Source organism: Oncorhynchus mykiss, chromosome 13 (genome assembly GCF_057628025.1).
Source record: "Oncorhynchus mykiss isolate SJ-2025 chromosome 13, ASM5762802v1, whole genome shotgun sequence".
Lineage (NCBI taxonomy): Eukaryota > Metazoa > Chordata > Actinopteri > Salmoniformes > Salmonidae > Oncorhynchus > Oncorhynchus mykiss.
In genome coordinates, this window is record NC_143034.1 from 54,772,313 (window position 1) to 54,789,958 (window position 17,646).

General features: G+C 42.0%; 1 protein-coding gene and 1 long non-coding RNA gene across 4 annotated transcripts; both read right to left on the reverse strand.

Annotated features, from left to right (window-relative positions):
* Positions 1-2,517: 2,517 nt before the first annotated feature.
* On the reverse strand, positions 2,518-7,777 carry LOC110486553 (uncharacterized). 3 transcript variants are annotated; one of them, XR_002468084.3, is made up of 4 exons: positions 7,583-7,777; positions 6,177-6,733; positions 6,032-6,075; positions 2,518-3,707 (listed from the first exon to the last, which is right to left on the reverse strand). It is a non-coding gene; the product is annotated as an uncharacterized LOC110486553 (long non-coding RNA). The 3 variants fall into 3 exon arrangements; XR_016485484.1 differs by having other exon boundaries at positions 6,625-6,733; positions 7,583-7,766; XR_016485483.1 differs by having other exon boundaries at positions 2,532-3,707; positions 6,523-6,733; positions 7,583-7,721.
* Positions 7,778-8,686: 909 nt separating this feature from the next.
* LOC110486554 (cytoglobin-1) lies at positions 8,687-16,263 on the reverse strand. Its single transcript, XM_021558252.3, has 3 exons — positions 14,781-16,263; positions 9,741-9,972; positions 8,687-9,640 (listed from the first exon to the last, which is right to left on the reverse strand). The coding sequence occupies exons 1-3, from the start codon at positions 14,921-14,923 to the stop codon at positions 9,482-9,484; spliced, it is 534 nt and encodes a 177-aa protein (XP_021413927.1). The 5' UTR covers positions 14,924-16,263; the 3' UTR covers positions 8,687-9,481.
* Between the last annotated feature and the right edge of the window lie 1,383 nt (positions 16,264-17,646).

The window sequence follows — 17,646 nt, forward strand, 5'->3', positions numbered from 1 at the left end:
ACATATTATTTTCACACATATTTTAGATGCTTGTCACTGACAGACACATCTCAATCAGCTAGACATTTTGCCGTTCATGTTACCCAATTCCGTGATTCCCAAATAAGCATAGGCTTACACACTTGTGATTTGAAACTATCCATAGCATTTTTTTTTAAACAAGCTAATGATCCTGTGTGGCTAAGTCATGTCTCTGGTGAAGTATTTTGAATATTTTTATTTAGACCGTAGTAATTATTTACTGAGTACAAATATAAACGCAACATGCAGAGCATCCCAAACATGCTCAATGGGTGACATTTCTGGTGAGTATGCAGACCATGGAAGAACTGGGCCATTTTCAGTTTCCAGGAAATCCTTGTTCAAATCCTTGCGACATGGGGCCATGCATTATCATGCTGAAACATGAGACGATGGTGGCAGATGAATGGCATGACAATGGGCCTCAGGATCTCATCACGGTACAGTACCTCTGTGCATTCAAATGCCATCAATAAAATGCAATTGTATTCGTCGTCTGTAGCTTATGCCTGCCCATACCATAACCCCACCAGAGTGACACCATGGGGCACTCTGTTCACAACGTTGACATCGGAAAACCGCTTGCCCACACGACACCATACACGTGGTCTGCGGTTGTGAGGTCAGTTGGACGTACAGCCAAATTCTTTAAAACGACATTGGAGGCGGCTTATGGTATAGAAATTAACATTAAATTATCTGGCAACGGCTCTGATGGACATTCCTGCAGTTAGATTGCCAATTGCACGTTCCTAGAAAACTCGAGATTTGTGGCATTCTGTTGTGTGGGAAAACTGCATATTTTAGAGTGACATTTTATTGTCCCCAGCACAAGGTGCACCTGTGTAATGATCATGCTGTTTAATTAATCAGCTTCTAGATATGGCACCCCTGTCAGATGGATGGATTATCTTGACCAAGGAAAAATGCTCCCTAACAGGGATGTAAACAAATTTGTGCACAACATTTGAGAAAAATAAGCTTTTTGTGAATATGGAACATTTCTGGGATCTTTTATTTCAGCTCATGAGACATGGGACCAAAACATTTGTTTCATTTATATTTTTGTACAATGTAGTAGGCCTCGCCTATAGAAAGCTTATGGGATCCTCCTCTTTTTAATATAGGCCATCAAAACTCTGTTTTCATATTATAGCCTGTAGAACTTTTGTACAACATGGGCTTATATGAACACAATATATTCCGCTCAATTTCTGAATGCCAGGGCTCTCATGAAGTGTTTGATTTGATTTTCAATTTCATTTGCATTGATATTAATCAGCGTGACAACAGAGCGCTGAGTACCAGGCCATTAACGACTGGCCATTAACGACTGGCCGTTAGCAAGTTTGGTAGGCTGCTAATGACTATCAGCACTCAGTTTTGGAGAAGCCTATATACCTCAACAGTCACGTGGAATTTGACTGTGGTCATGACTCGTGACTGCTGGTGTGGCGGTTGGTTCAACGTAATTTCATTGAAATAACATGGAAACAACGTTGATTCAACTATAGTGTGTCTAGTGGGACAGTAACAGCCCTACTAACAACCCCCCCCTCCCCCTGACCACTTCCCCAGCACTCAAAGGCCTTTTCAGATGTCTCCACTCCAGGCCTTACTCTGAGGAGGCTTGTAGAAGATGGAGGGACCTCTAACCACCACTTCACGTTTTTTGGGTTGCTCATGGTTGTTTTAACAGCAACTGTTCCATTTATCTCTAGTGGGTATTGCCATCCCTTTATAGTTTTGAGGGAGGTGGGGAGATCAGAGGTAATGAAAGTCTTCTATACCCTCTTCCAAAGTCTGCATTTGCAAACTATTTATTCAGGAACATCTTGTTATTGTCATGAAACTGGTGTTATTAGCAAAGACAATATTGTGTTGCCTGTAACACCACAGGTGTTTTCGTTTGGCTTCTTGTTTTTGTTATTTTTTTTATACCCATTTTCCTTCCCAATTTCGTAGTATATAATTGGCAGTAAGTCTTTTCCCATCGCTGCAACTCCCGTATGGACTCGGGAGAGGCGAAGGTCGAGAGCCCTGCGTCTTCCTAAACATGACTCGTTTGGCTTCTTTATGGACTTTTTTCAAGGTCCTTCAATCTATTTGTGGGGTCATTTGCCAGTCTAATGATTTGATAGTAACCACTGTCATGTTGACGTCTGGTGAGATTGGAAGTAAATAACAAGGCTGTTGTGTCAGCAGCAGAGCTATATTTACCTGCTCACGTTTGTGATCACTGTTTTATCCTTATGAGGTCAGGTGATGTCTTCCTGAGGCATTGCTTAATTCTTCTTGTTTGAAGTGGTTAAAAAAACAAGCATGAACAGATTCAATATCTCAGACTGTGTATGTTACATGTTGAAGGGTCTCTTATAAGTGGTAATACAGTAATGGTCATCATGCAGTACATACAATGCAACATTTGGGAGTAGATATCCTACAACAAGGGAAAATTCAAACCAAGGCCATAAAAATATGTACAAACTAAAAACATTTTTTCCAATCTCTTTATTTGATCAGGTGGGGAGAGCAAAGAACATACATAATGTTTGCTTTAGAGAGAAGAAGCAAGTTGTAAGATGTCATGTCAAAGGAAAGTCGATTCTGTAACAAACCGTCCTACCAGTAACCACCATCATCACCAAGCTCTGACTCAAGGCAGACGTTTACTAAGGTGACACCTAGCTGCTTTTAAAAATGTCAAGTAAAGTTAGAGCTGTGTTTTGAACATAGGCAGACACCTCTTTCTGACTGTTACTCCTTCAATGGGACCAACGGGACGCTAAAGGTGTAGGGGAAGAGGTGGTTCACTTGCAGGTTTTCTTTCATCACATAGCAATGCATTGTGACTGGAGAGGGTTGACAGAGAGGTACAAAACAGAGGCCTCTCTCCATTGCTCTTTAGATTTAGTAGCCATGGCACACACATCTTCACTACAAGACATTTATGTTCTCTGACATTTGGTCAAATATTTATGGGTTCAAGCGATTTCATTTTAAACATATTGCTTATCCAAAGCTCCTTGTTTCAGTCAAAACAAGATTTAGGTCACTTTAGGAATGTGAAAGATTACCAAAAACATCCTACCATTTAAAGTGCATAATTTTAAAGTTCTGCCTCTTCTTTAAAAGCCATTATAATTTACTCAATGGACACAAATCTGTATAGCCCTATTTGACAATCAAAGAAAACTACTGTTTTTTGAGGCACGGAACACATTCCAACAGTTTTACATTGACCATTGGCCTACTTTAAGCCTTAATAAAACATCCAACTCTACAAAACAAGAAACCCACAATAAACCAAGATGTTGTTCTGTAGATTCAGCTCCACCAAGATGTGATTGGTTGAGGTTTCATTCCCAGAAATTGAATTCTCCTGCCTCAAGAAGGAGGAGGGAGGCCTCCTGGGACAATCCTATGCTGAAATAACATTAGAGGGATCTGCAGGACAGATGGGGGATTGAAGATGTGATAAAAAAAATATTCTTGTTGTGCTGGCTTGCCCTGGCCTGTTATTAATTCCAGATGCTTTTCACATGGCAATGCACAGTCTCTGAACACTGGAGAGGCAATGGCGCCAGCTGCATCAATTCCAGATGACTGAGATGGAGCTGCTGCTGTTGTCTGTAACATACCCCTTTTGGGGTTTAGGTTATAGGATGTTTGCCTGTCAAACTAGACTGAAAAAATACCCAAAGCACAGAAGTTAACATGTTAGCAAGGAGCTTCAATCAGCAGTGGTATATTCAGAGGTGGAAAACTATTCAATTGTCAGACTTGAGTAAAAGTAAAGATACCTTCACAGAAAATGACTCAAGTAAAAGTGAGACACCCAGTAAAATACTACTTGAATAAACGTCTAAAAGTATCTGGTTTTAAATGTACTTAAGTACAGTGGTGGAAAAAGTATACTTGTCATACTTGAGTAAAAGTAAAAATACATAAAATTCCTTATATTAAGCAAACCAGATGACACGATTTCCTTATTATTAGTATTATTTTTTGACAGCCAGAGGCACACTCCGCCACTCAGACATAATTTACAAACTAAGCATTTGTGTTTAGTGAGTCTGCCAGATCAGAGGCAGTAGGGATGACCAGGGACGTTCTCTTGATAAGTCTCTGAATTGGACCATTTCCTGTACCGCTAAGCATTCAAATTGTAATGAGTACTTTTGGGTGTCAAGGAAAATGTATGGAGTAAAAAGTATACTATTTTCTTTAGGAATGTAGTGAAGTAAAAGTTGTCAAAAATATAAATAGGAAATTACAGATACCCCAAAAACTACTTAAGTAGTACTTTAAAGTATTTTTTACTTACTGTAAGTACTTTCCACCACTGGGTAAATTAGCCCTCATGAAAAAGTACTACTGAATTATTACACAAAACCTATTCGTGCAGTAGTGACTATGTAGAGACTTGTAAGGATTGTGTAGATTATGCACTACTCAAGATAGACAAGTAGTGTTTTGTAGTGTTCAGCATGAAAACATTAGTGATTACAGTAGTAATCAGGTAGAGCTTTTTACTACATGATGCATGTAGTAAATATGTAGTCAAAATTCTACAGCTTTTCTACACAGGCTTTTCAATGGTAATCAGGTATAGTTTTTACTACTTGATGTTGGTAGGAAATAAGTCATTTCAACACTTGCCAGATTACACAGGCTTTTCGCAACCGCAGATGAAGGCAAAACAGGAAGTAGTTGGTTGTTGTTGGCTAGCTACTGTTCTTGACAATTCCGAATGTAATCATCTTCTATCCTTCATCATCCTGTCTTTCATAGCCTTTATGCTTGCACTATCTGTAAGTTTAACTTTTGTTTGTGTTTTCTAAATAGTTTCATGTTGTTGTTTAGCAGTTTTATATAACTTTTTACCACATCAAAAAGATTGCTTGTCAAAACGGTGTTGTGTTTAGCCTAGTTGTTTGCGAGCCCCATTGGAATGTAGCTATGTAGCCTCTGTTTTTGTCATGCTAGCTAATAAGTATGCTTGTATGTAAATGTTTTTCTGTGTTGTCTTATATGACCTCTGATTGCAAATTATTGATAATGGCATATATTCTGTTGTCTCTGGTGCTTGTCTTTATTTTCTAAAATATTGCGTGGTGGAGAAACGTGGCTGCAACAAAAAAAGAGAATCGTATTTAAAAACCTCTTAAGGATCGGACCCTTTTTTTCAATTTTCACCTTAAAATGACATACCCAAATCTAACTGTCTGTAGTTCAGGCCCTGAAGCAAAAATGTGCATATTCTTGATACCATCTGAAAGGAAACACTTTGAAGTTTGTGAAAATGCGAAGGGAATATAGGAGAATATAACACATTAGATCTGGTACCATCATCTTTGAAATGCAAGAGAAAGGCAATAATGTATTATTCCATCCCAGGTGCAATTTAGATTTTGGCCACTAGGTGGCAGCAGTGTATATGCAAAGTTTTAGACTGATCCAATGAACCATTGCATTTATGTTACATTTTGGGATCAAGACTGCCCAAATGTGCCTAATTTGTTTATTAATAACTTTTCAAGTTCAAAACTGTGCACTCTTTTCAAACAATAGCATGGTATTCGTTCACTGTAATAGCTACTGTAAATTGGACTGTGCAGTTAGATTAACAAGAATTTAAGCTTTCTGCCAGTATCAGATATGTCTATGTCCTGGGAAATTTACTTGTTACTTACAACCTCATGCTAATCGCATTAGCCTATGTTAGCTCTAACATCCCGTGGAAGGGACACCGATCCCGAAGAGGTTTAAGTAGAAGATACCCAAAAGCTCAGTAGTCATCAAGGAAGAATTATATGTTCACTTGAATAGGAAATATGTAGTGTCTAAATCACTACTGGTTTACTACACATCTCAATAGCAATCAAGTAGTAAAGCAGTAGGTTTTGTGTAGATCTCAGGTAGTAGTAATGAGTAGTAATTCAGAAGTACTTTTCCATTTCTGGTGTTTAAGTTTGAGACATAGAATGCAGCCGTTGAGAGAACTCACCAGATGTGTAGCCATCAAGTTGAAGACCTGTCTTCAGTTCGTGTCTGGAAGAAAAGAGAGAAAAGAGGGTGCATAAAAGCGTACATGTGGGGGGACATTAATCATTTAGGGAGATATCATGCTATGAATAAATGAATAAACTCACGTCTCTTAATTTGAAAAGACCCGCCTCAGATCTGAGAGCTTCTACGCACAGGTAGGGTGAAAGTTCCCACTAAAACAATAAAGCCTATTTCATTCATCCTGAGTCTTTTGTGTGTGTCCCTTTATTGACCCATATTTATGAGGCCCTGCACGACTCCATTGAACTGGTAGGCTTGGGGAGGTAATGCATTTATAATAACCTTCCACAGAGCTGATAGATTGTTGTTCTGCCACTAAATAATTTAGTGGGAGCAGCGTAGTGGTGAGTACTTGAAAGCTAAATGTGGAACGGGCATACATCTTCTCACTTCATGCATCTCTACTTCTGCCACATGTTCCATTTTTACCTCCCTCTCTCCTCCCCTCCTCCTCTTGCATTCCTTTCCACATCTTGAAATATCAGACAGCATTCAGTTCTGTAGGCTACTTGTTATTTTACTTTTATGTACCATGTAGACTGTAGACTAGAGCTACATCTGCTGTGAGAGTTATTATTTCTTAGGGTCGACTCCATTGCTCTTCATGTAGGGCTCCTCATTGGTATCATCAACATTGTGCCTGAAATGGGAGATGAGGGACATTCATCAATCCAGTATTGTTGATGTTAGCACATATTGAAGCTTCATTACAATTCTTGACTTGTCAGTAAGACTGATAAAACTATGGATCTAATTTGATATAATCAGATAATGAATATGTGTCCATGCTTTTGAGCTTGATATGTTGCTGCAGCCACATGAAATTGTGTGCTGTTGCCGTGTGAGTGGTCATGCAGGGCCAGGGGGGCTGAGAGGATTGCACTTAGAGTCAATTAGCAGCCCTCTGCTCAAGAGCTCAGATGCATTTTTCTTTATTCATCCCTACATTAGACACAATTGTGTTAATATATAGTCCCTCTGTCCGGGACACTCAAATTAGTATGATATGTTGCGTTTTGTGTGGTTACATAAGACAGAAGGTTATTTAAGGAGGGAGGTATAACATGAACGTCTACCAACCCAAAGGTTGTGTGGACTAAATTTCATCTGTTGAAATAATTAACATTCAGTGCTATTGAGACATTTGCCATAATTTTCCATGATGGGCATGAGAACACTTACAAACAGTACACAAATCCCATGAGAGAATTCCATGGCAGTATCAAAATACACTACCGTTAACAGTTCTGATGCACTGTGTGACATAACACTGTGATGCATGAGGTAAGTACAAAGCAACCAAAAGCTATTAAAAAACTAAACATATCGAACCAACCAAGGTACATTTCACAAAATCTGTCAACCTTACCTGTACATGTGACCAGATACATGTTGCTCTGTGTACTTTCATCTTGGTTTTCCCTCAAGAAGTGAACGTGACCAGAGCAATAGGCAGAGGATGAGAAAGAGTAAAAACAAGAGTACTTACGGTTCGACTCGGTTTGAGAACTTTCTGTATAGGATGACAGCAATAGTGGTGAGGACCATCGTAGTGGTGCACATGGTCCTATCACATGTATCCCGTCTTGGGACTGCAGCTGGGTTAGAACACTGGGACTATTCCTCCCATTGAGGGAGAGTAGAATGATTCCTGTGGCTCTCAAGCTAGTGGCAAGATTAGCCTGTGGGATTAGCTCAGATCAGGGGAAGGCCTTGTTGCAGGGGCAGGAGGTAAACAGAAAGTAGTGTTTGTGGTCTGAGCTCAACCTTTCAATCCTCCATCGCCACTAGTGTAGCTTTACAGGGGCACTATGTGCTGTGGCCATTCATGTGGTGTGGGTTGAACTAGCACTGCAACGCTGTCATGGACCCTGATTTTGCTGTAGTAGCATACTCTCATGCTTAAAGTCATAATGAGTGTTTTGTTTTTATTGTGTAATGTCTCAGGGCTTTGATAGAGTAGAGCGTGTAGCCTAAATTAAACAAATGCATGCACTTGTAGGCTACTAGAATTCTTGAATTGACTTGAACTTGATCTTGTGTAAAATCATTTATGTAATGAAAACCTAGATTAAGCCTTCATCTTGGGGACAAAGCATAGCTGTCTTAATGTTTGTGTGTTCATGTTCATGTCATTGTTTTCAGTGTCAGATTCGGCATATATGTAAATAACATATCAATAGTAGTTCTATTGCATCTTCATAGAAGTCATGAAGTAATCCAGACTCATTATACTAATGTATTGTTACTGCACCTTCTATTGTGTAATGATATCTATATACAGTAGGTTGGTATGGGGGAGCACATACGGTGGTACACAAGTCTTTATTGATGCTGGCGTGAAAGTCCACATGTGCACTTGTGCTCCCACAACAATCAATGATGTGCAGGGAGAGGTGGTTGGATTCAGAACTGAGCAACACTCTCTCTGAGTGTCTCGTGACATGGGAGGTATAAATACCTTTAGGCCTCCTGCTAATCCACCTATCGTTAGGACTGCTGACTCACAGGGAGTAGGCCACAGTAGGAGGAAAGAGAGTGCTAATACCTCACAGTGAAAAACAAGGCACTAAGAATAATATGCATGTCATGATTTCCATTATAGATCATAATTGTTTTATTATGTTATTATGCAGATACAGACATTGATAAAAAAAAAAAAACATTTACATTGCTTAAATGTGGACACCACACCTCACAAGTTATTATTTCTCATTTTGTGACAGTAAAGTGGATCTGATTCTGAAGGGTGACTGATTCTGAAATACAATATACTGCCCAGGAAACACCAGCAAAGCATCACATGAAATGAACAAAGATCTTAATGTCAGTGTCAGAAATAAAGAAAGGCACAACCCAGGTTAACAACTGTGTGAGTAGCAGAAGACATACTCTCCCCTGTATATCTGTTTTTGGTGTAAAGATAAAAATGTGTATGAGCGTGTACGTTTAGACTGTCTCTATGACATAAAACAGTTCTTATGTCTGCCAATCCTCAATCTTCAACATAATCTCATGGCAATGTAACTGAAGAGACATCCACGATTCTAGCAGTCTGTGTAGGGCTTATGCTCTACCTCAAACATAAATGCATACACACATATGGCTATTCACACACATTCCAACCAAAGTCAGCACAAACCACCACCCCATCATTCATAAGAGAGTCCATCAGAAGAACACACCCCACAGTGGGGCATGGGAAAGATACAGGGAGGGAGCCATGATGATACATAGGAAGATTCTATGAGCTTTGGAAAGATACATTTCGTCCCTTGAATGGTCAGACGTAGATCGTCCTGCTCCTAAGCCAAGGCCCGGTAGTAGTCAGTCTCCGGGAGTCCACAGTAGTCACTGACGGTTACTTTGACACAGACAGACAGATGGTTCACACAGCAGAGCTGGAGGCCCAGCCCACCTCCTCATACACGCCTTTCACGTGCCAGTAGATGGCATCCAGCAGTTTGGTCCACGCCACTGCCACCTCTGGAGTGATGTAATCAGGAAAGTCTTCAACCAGCACCTCCAGAATCACCCCACACAGGATCTGAGAAAGAGAGAGAGGGAAATGTAATGAGTGATACATTTGCTTTGGTTTGCCTGTGGATAATGGTTATGTGAAAACATGTTGCCTGGTTCTACCTCACCTTGAAGTAGACAGGCTCCACCCTGTGTCTGAGTGCATGGGCCTTGCCCAGCAGCTTCAGAACAGCCACCATCTTGTCCCCGTCATGGAGGTTCTCCACCAGGGTGTTGATGGCGTTCATCACCCTGCGGGAGTGCTTCTTGAGCTGGGCACTCCTCTCCAGCTCCTCAGGGTCCTCCACCTGTTGGAACTGGCTAAAGTACTGCTTGGAGGAGGGGAAGTTCACAAAGAGCCTGTAGAAGAAAGGAGGTGCATTACTTGGCCCAGTGAGATATTATAAGTAAACATAGTTGGAGCGTGTTGACACAGCTGCAGAGCATATTTTCCCTTTTAATGTTGAACCACTATCCAGGTTCTGTACAGGTTATGCTTCATTTACTCAACCATGGCCTGAGCACAAGCATGTGCTATTCAAATACAATATAGCTGTGTTGATAAAAACATGCATTTCTTCTAGCTGATAAGGCAGAAGAAATGTGTGTCAGTTAACAAAAAAACTGAGTGAAGATAGAAAAACAAGCACAATTATATCATGTACCACAGTATCACACTATCACCCCCAGCCTGTGATATACAGTATCACCCCCAGCCTGTGATATACAGTATCACCCCCAGCCTGTGATATACAGTATCACACCCGGCCTGTGATATACAGTATCACACCCAGCCTGTCATCATGCTACAGGTCTGTGTACATCCTGGCATTTCGGTGACTACTGCTATGTTCTCCTGAGTCTAGGAGACCTGTTCGTCCAGGTGATTGATTTATTTGGAAAAATGTGCACTGGGTACAACCCAGGCGATAACAGGGTATAGCGATTCCACTTGTTTCCAATGTGGTCCCTGATGTCTGGTCTCAGTGGCTGACAGTGACAAACTGCACAGCTCTCCCCTAAAACTCACAAAGCTGGTGTTTCATCATCTCCATGTCTGGCCCTAGGATTAGCAGACCAACAGTGAAGTGCGCTAATGAAATTGAGATGGTTAGTTGGTTGCTTGTGTAATTACACACTGAAATAAACGGTCAGAATGGCTGTGTGTACTCAGGCAGCAGTGACTTCATCTGCTGCTTCCCTCTCACTGTGTTACTGTCGGGGTTGGAGACAATTAGCTCTACATCACAGGGATATACCATATGGTTGGTTTGGATGGATGCACCTACACCCACACTCATGTTCAACATTGGTTTGCTACAATATTTGTGTATTCCTGTCAGCGCTCGTAAACACCCAAACAAGGTATTAGGATAAGACATATTCCTTACGTACCACATATCTAATTCTCTACCATATAAAAACAGAATAACTCCAATGATGATATAGGTTTTCTTTGTGGAATAAACTGGTTTGAACACATTATGAAAGAGAATAGTATTGAGCAATAAACTACAGCCTACCGTGACCAGGACAGATACAATACAGCTGTCTGTGTGTATCTGTTCCAGATGTCCCATACCACTATCCTTTTGAAACCCACAACAGAAAATGGAAGCTTTATGAGGAAGCCATTGTGCTTCGATGAAAGCACATGGCTTCCACAACCTTCACCAGTGACATCAAGTGTTGGGAGGAAGCAGACAAGGAAGACAGAGGAGGGGGTGTCTCATTTTCTTCTGCATAAAGTGGAGGGTCTATGCAATGACTTTCAATTGTAAAGCCAGGTCCTATGTTTCACTCATAAGTAGTGAAGACAGTGGTGTTTAATCTCTCCCTTGATCTATAGTGGCTGCATATAAATAGTCTCATTAGTGTTTTATAATCATCCGCCTGTTAATCCTACTCTGGGACAGGGCTCATTTCTGAGATACTTGCATGGCTGTTCTAAATGTGACATACTTTCCCTAGGTGGAAATTGTATAGGTATTTGATAAGTGCAAATACAACTACATATGGATACCCTGGATTGTGTTACAATGAGATGCATCACTGATACCCATAGCTCTCTGAAAATGTTGTATTTCACATTGGCTATTTTAGTTATGTAGAGAGCTAAATTAACCAAGCATAGCTTTTAGTATTAAACTGACAGAGAGAGAGAGAGAACAGTTGAGGTTTGAGGTTTAACATTATACTTGAACATGCCTTCAAATCTCCAAAGATTCAAAGACCCCTTGACAGCTAAAGTTGTCTCCTTGTAAGTGCTCCATGTCACCATGTAATACTACAGGCATTTGGAATGCCTCAGAGCAATTTGAGGCTTAAGATGTTTAAGTACCGGTATTCAAGTATTGCATCAAATGAAAGCATTGCAATTTATGACCAAGATGATGTCCTTTTAACTAGTCGTGGCCAAAAGTTTTGAGAATGACACAAATATTAATTTTCACAACGCTTGCTGCTTCACTGACTTTAGATACTTTTGTCAGATGTTACTATGGAATACTGAATATATAATTACAAGCATTGCATAAGTGTTGAAGGCTTTTATTGACAATTACACGAAGTTGATGCAAAGAGTCTGTCACGCTGTTCGTAATAATGATCGGACCAAGGCGCATCGTACTTTGAGTTCCACATACTTTTAATTCATGAAGTGAAACTTAAGCAAATACAAAACAAATAAATAATAAACGAACCGTGACGACACTGCAGTGTGAACACGCAACTTAACATAAACAATATCCCATAACCCACAGGTGGAAAAAAGTATACTTTAAGTATGATCCCCAATTAGAGACAACGATAAACAGCTGCCTCTAATTGGGAATCATACAAATCACCAACATTGTCACGCCCTGACCTTAAAGAACCGTTTTATTTCTCTATTTGGTTAGGTCAGGGTGTGATTTGGGTGGGCATTCTATGTTTTCAATTTCTTTGGTTTTGGCCGAGTGTGGTTCCCACGTTGTCTCTGATTGGGAATCATACTTAGGTAGCCTTTTTCCCACCTAATGTTGTGGGTAATTATTTATTTTCTGTGAGTGTTTGTGTGCGCCACGGTTGCGTCACGTACGGTTTCTGTTTACCTGTTTTTTGTGAAGGTTTCACTTTATTAAAAACGTGGAATTACATGCACGCTGAACCTTGGCTCATCTATGACAGGGAGTTTGAAGACAGTGAACGTGACAAACATAGAAAATGAACCTAGAAAATATAAACTAGAACAACCCCCCAGTCACGCCCTGACCTACTCTACCATAGAAAATAAAAGCTTTCTATGGTCAGGACTCGACAGTATCCCCCCCCAAAGTTGCGAAGTTGCGGACTCCGACCGCAAAACCTGAAACAAAAAGGGAGGGTTAGGGGGGAACCTGCTCAGCTCTCGGATCCACCATCTGTGGTGGTGGCTCTGGTGCGGGCCGAAGAACCCACTCATCCCGCGGATCCAGCCATGAACCCAGGATGGACGCCGTGTCTGGGCTGGGCATCGGCGTAGAGGAGGGCTCCTGCCATGGAGCTGGACTAGACGCCGTGTTTGGACTGGACATCGGCACAGGGGAAAGCTCCCGCCATGGAGTGGGACTGGACGCTGTGCCTGGACTGGGCACCAACGCAGAAGAAGACTCTGGCCTTGGAGCTGGACTGGATGCCGTGTTTAGACTGGGCATCGGCACAGGGGAAGGCTCCGGCCATGGAGCAGGAGGTTTCAGACCGTTGACCATCGGAGGAATTTTTGGACTGTGAACCGCTGCAGGAGGTTCCGGACCGTTGACCGTCTCAGGAGGTTTCGGACCGTGGACCGTGTCAGGAGGTTTCGGACCGTGGACCGTGTCAGGAGGTTTCGGACTGTGAAATGTCGCCGGAAGCTCTGGACTTGGCACTGTTGCCGGAAGCTCTGGACTAGGAACTTTTGCCGGAAGCTCTGGACTGGGAACTGTCGTCGGAAGCTCTGGACTGGGGATCGTCGCAGGAAGCCTGGTGCGTGGGGCCTGCACTGGTGATATTGGGCTGGTGACACGCACCTCAGGGCGAGTGCGGGGAGGAGGCACAGGATGTACTTGGACTGGGGAAGCGCACTGGAGGCCTGATGCGTGGGTCCGGTACAGATGGCACCGGACTAGTGACACGCACTTCAGGGCGAGTGCGGGGAGGAGGCACAGGACGTACTGGACTGGGGACACGCACTTCAGGGAAAGTGCGAGGAGCAGGCGCAGGACGTACCTGACTGGGAAGCTGTCGAGTTATTAAACTCAACTATTGCAACACGATTTGGTAAAACAACCATTGAGCAAGATAAGGAGCCATGTGGAATTTCCATGTTGGCAATGTAATAATTAAGGAGAAACAAACTTTAGCCTGGATCTAAAATCAGCCTTGGTTGAGGCCCTGAACATCCCTATGATAACAAGATGCTGCTGAGAGTTTTGCTCCCTGTGGTGGCAGAAGCTGTTACCACTGGTCAGGGGACTGCAATCACCAGCTCTGTTTGTGTGTGTGTGTGCGTGTGTGTGCGCACACATAATGTTCAGCAAGAACCTCCCGGGGGGCGCAGTGGTTAAGGGCGCTGTTCTGCAGCGCCAGCTGTGCCACCAGAGACTCTGGGTTCGCGCCCAGGCTCTGCCGTAACCGGCCGCGATCGGGAGGTCCGTGGGGCGACGCGCAATTGGCCTAGCGTCGTCCGGGTTAGGGAGGGTTTGGCCGGTAGGGAAATCCTTGTTTCATCGCGCACCAGCGACTCCTGTGGCGGGCCGGGCGCAGTGCGCGCTAACCAAAGTTGCCAGGTGCACGGTGTTTCCTCCGACACATTGGTGCGGCTGGCTTCCGGGTTGGATGGCGCTGTGTTAAGAAGCAGTGCGGCTTGGTTGGGTTGTGTATCGGAGGACGCATGACTTTCAACCTTCGTCTCTCCCGAGCCCGTACGGGAGTTGTAGCGGTGAGACAAGATAGTAGCTACTAAAACAATTGGATACCACGAAATTGGGGAGAAAAAGGGGTAAAAAACTAAAACTAAAAAAATAACAATATGTGTGTGCTGTGTTGAAACAGTCAGCATTCAGTAAGTTACAGACAGCTCTTCTGTCATCAGCCCTCCACAACTCCCCAAATGGAAATGGGTGCACCTAGGCAAGAAACAAGGGAAAGAGAGTATAGGTAAAGTTTACCTGATGAGAATGGCCACCCCGACATCATCACAGTTCTGGTAGACTTTGGCCCAGGTGTCCTTGATCATCTCTCTCTCTGAGTCACAGAGTGGATCTAGGCGCTCCAGGCGATCTGCATTTACCTCTCCCTGCTGCCTCTCCATCCAGGAGTCCTATAGTGCTGCAGGAGTGGTGTGTTGAAGACAGGTGATAAGAGTCACCAAGAACAAAACCCAGTTCCTTTTGTTTACACAGTCTCTCTCGTTCAAACAATCCCCTTTTTATTACCCTTCTCTTGTTGAGAGACCCTCTCTCAACCTTTTCTGAGTGAGTGAATGAGGAACACACTAAAAAGCGAGAGGAAGAGAGCGCACACAGAGTTAGGAGGAGCCACACACCTCCTCTCTCTCTTTCTCTCCCCTCTCCCTCCCCACCCAATTGGTACTTGCCTATTTTCTGTTTTTGTGTGTTCATCAAATAAAATTTTATTGGTCACATACACATGTTCAGCAGATGTTATTGTGGGTGTAGCGAAGTGCTTCATGTTTGTGCGTGAGTGTGTGTGTATGGGAGGGCATATTGAGAGGAAAAACATTCAGATTTTTCAAGAGTAATATGTGGAAAAACAGTTCATGTGTGAAAGTTAAATATTTCCCAAGAATATTTTTGAATTTCCCGCGCCACCTTTTCAGCGGAATGTTGGGGGGGGGGGGGTTCCGTTAGCGGAACGTGTGTCCTAGACAGGTTTTAACAGCTATAGGGCATTGTGAAAATGATCTGCATTAGACAAAATGTTATGTTTGCTCTCATATGAACACAGATAAAGGGCATTGCTCAAAAGATGAAGGTATGCTAGAAATGGAGCAGACTTTTGATGGTTTAGTTTTCCTCCATAAAAAAGGAAAGATCATATCAGTAACTAGAATTTTATTTCTGTTGTCCACAGGTACACTCCCTGAAGTATCAAGTTGCACATGTACAAACCTCGACAATTCATGGCTTGTTTACTGTTGGCAGTGTTATTTCCAGACATGTCTTGTTATGAATTAAGTTTGATCCTCCTTTTTCTTTTGAGATTGTGCTTTGACATTGGTGTAGAAGTTACCTTATTATATCACAATCTCCTTCTTTCCGTCCTTGTGGTTTGGTAATAATAGATACAGTAACAACAGAGGGGGTTGGGGACCTAATCAACAAGAGACTTGTGGATTGGATGTGTAAGCAGAAAGTAGGTTACTTGGGAGTCAAAAAATCACTATCATATAAGGGTTACAAGCTTGAGCTGATACATGTTCAACACCTTGCTTTGTGAGGTCCAATTCCTGTAAAAGTTGATTCTAAACGTCTCCAAGGAAATCTATGTGAAACATGAAAGATGTCCATAGAAAGTACAGCTTTTCACTTGTACTTTTGAATATGAGAGGGATTGATGTTTTGCAAGATATAAACTATAAAGTAGTGTGAACTTGAACACATACCCAATGATTAAGGGCAGGTTTGCTGGGTGTGGACGTTGTCTTGTCAATGAAAAATATATGGGAATAGGTTAGTCAAGCGGTGAGCAGTGCAAGCTGAAGCATGTGCCACTGTGACTCTGTAACTGATATTGTGAATTTGATACACTGGACTGCTTTCCACATGATGCTAATGATCTTCCAGGGTCTTCAGTAGGCGTTAGCTTACACTCACAAGACACGGCTTGCAAAGTGTTTCACATAAAACACATCTCTGTTACCGCACTGATCTTTCTCCTTATGTCCTGGCATATTAGTGTGTAGCCCAAACTGTTTGGACGCTACAGACAGAAGTTGGCAGATTGCCCAAATGCTTGAGAACCTCATCGTGTTCATGAGAGTCTCATCTTCCCATAGAGGGGTCCTAATCGATTTCTAGGCCAAACCGTTTGACAAACACCGCTCTAGATTGATTTCCACAGGGGCGCTGACATCATCCTTAGGGGGTGATGGATTTTGATGGGCATTTTTTAAATTGTGTTACTTAGATTGACGCCCGGGTCTGATTAAAACTTGACAGTTGTTGACCTCAAGGTTACTTTGAGCAATTGCAAGAAGAAACCAAATGAACAGGAACCAACACAGATAAAGGGCATTGCTCAAAAGATGAAGGTATGCTAGAAATGGAGCAGACTTTTGTTAGTTTAGTTTTCCTCCATAAAAAAGGAAAGATCATATCAGTAACTAGAATTGTATTTCTGTTGTCCACAGGTACACTCCCTGAAGTATCAAGTTGCACATTTACAAACCTCAACAATTCATGGCTTGTTTACTGTTGGCAGTGTTATCTCCAGACATGTCTTGTTATGAATTAAATTTGATCCTCAAATCAAATAAAATGTATTTGTCACATACACGTGGTTAGCAGATGTTAATGCGAGTGTATCGAAATGCTTGTGCTTCTAGTTCCGACAATGCAGTAATAACCAACGAGTAATCTATCATAACAATTCCAAAACTACTACCTTATACACACAAGTGTAAAGGGATAAAGAATATGTACACAAAGATATATGAATGAGTGATGGTCCATAACGGCATAGGCAAGATGCAGTAGATGGTATCAAGTACAGTATATACATATGAGATGAGTAATGTAGGGTATGTAAACAAAGTGGCATAGTTAAAGTGGCTAGTGATACATGTATTACATAAAGATGCAGTAGATGATATAGAGCACAGTATATACATATGAGATGAGTAATGTAGGGTATGTAAACATATTAAGTAGCATTGTTTAAAGTGGTTAGTGGTATATTTTACATCAATTTCCATCAATTCCCATTATTAAAGTGGCTGGAGTTGAGTCAGTGTGTTGGCAGCAGCCACTCAATGTTAGTGGTGGCTGTTTAACAGTCTGATGGCCTTGAGAT

Coding starts and splice junctions, on each gene's coding strand:
- LOC110486554 (XM_021558252.3), bottom strand. CDS start 14,923: ATGGAGAGGCAGCAGGGAGAGGTAAATGCAGATCGCCTGGAGCGCCTA. Junction 9,973..14,780: donor GGGGTGGCCATTCTCATCAG/GTAAACTTTACC, acceptor TTTCTTCTACAG/GCTCTTTGTGAACTTCCCCT. Junction 9,641..9,740: donor TGGAGCCTGTCTACTTCAAG/GTGAGGTAGAAC, acceptor TCTCTTTCTCAG/ATCCTGTGTGGGGTGATTCT.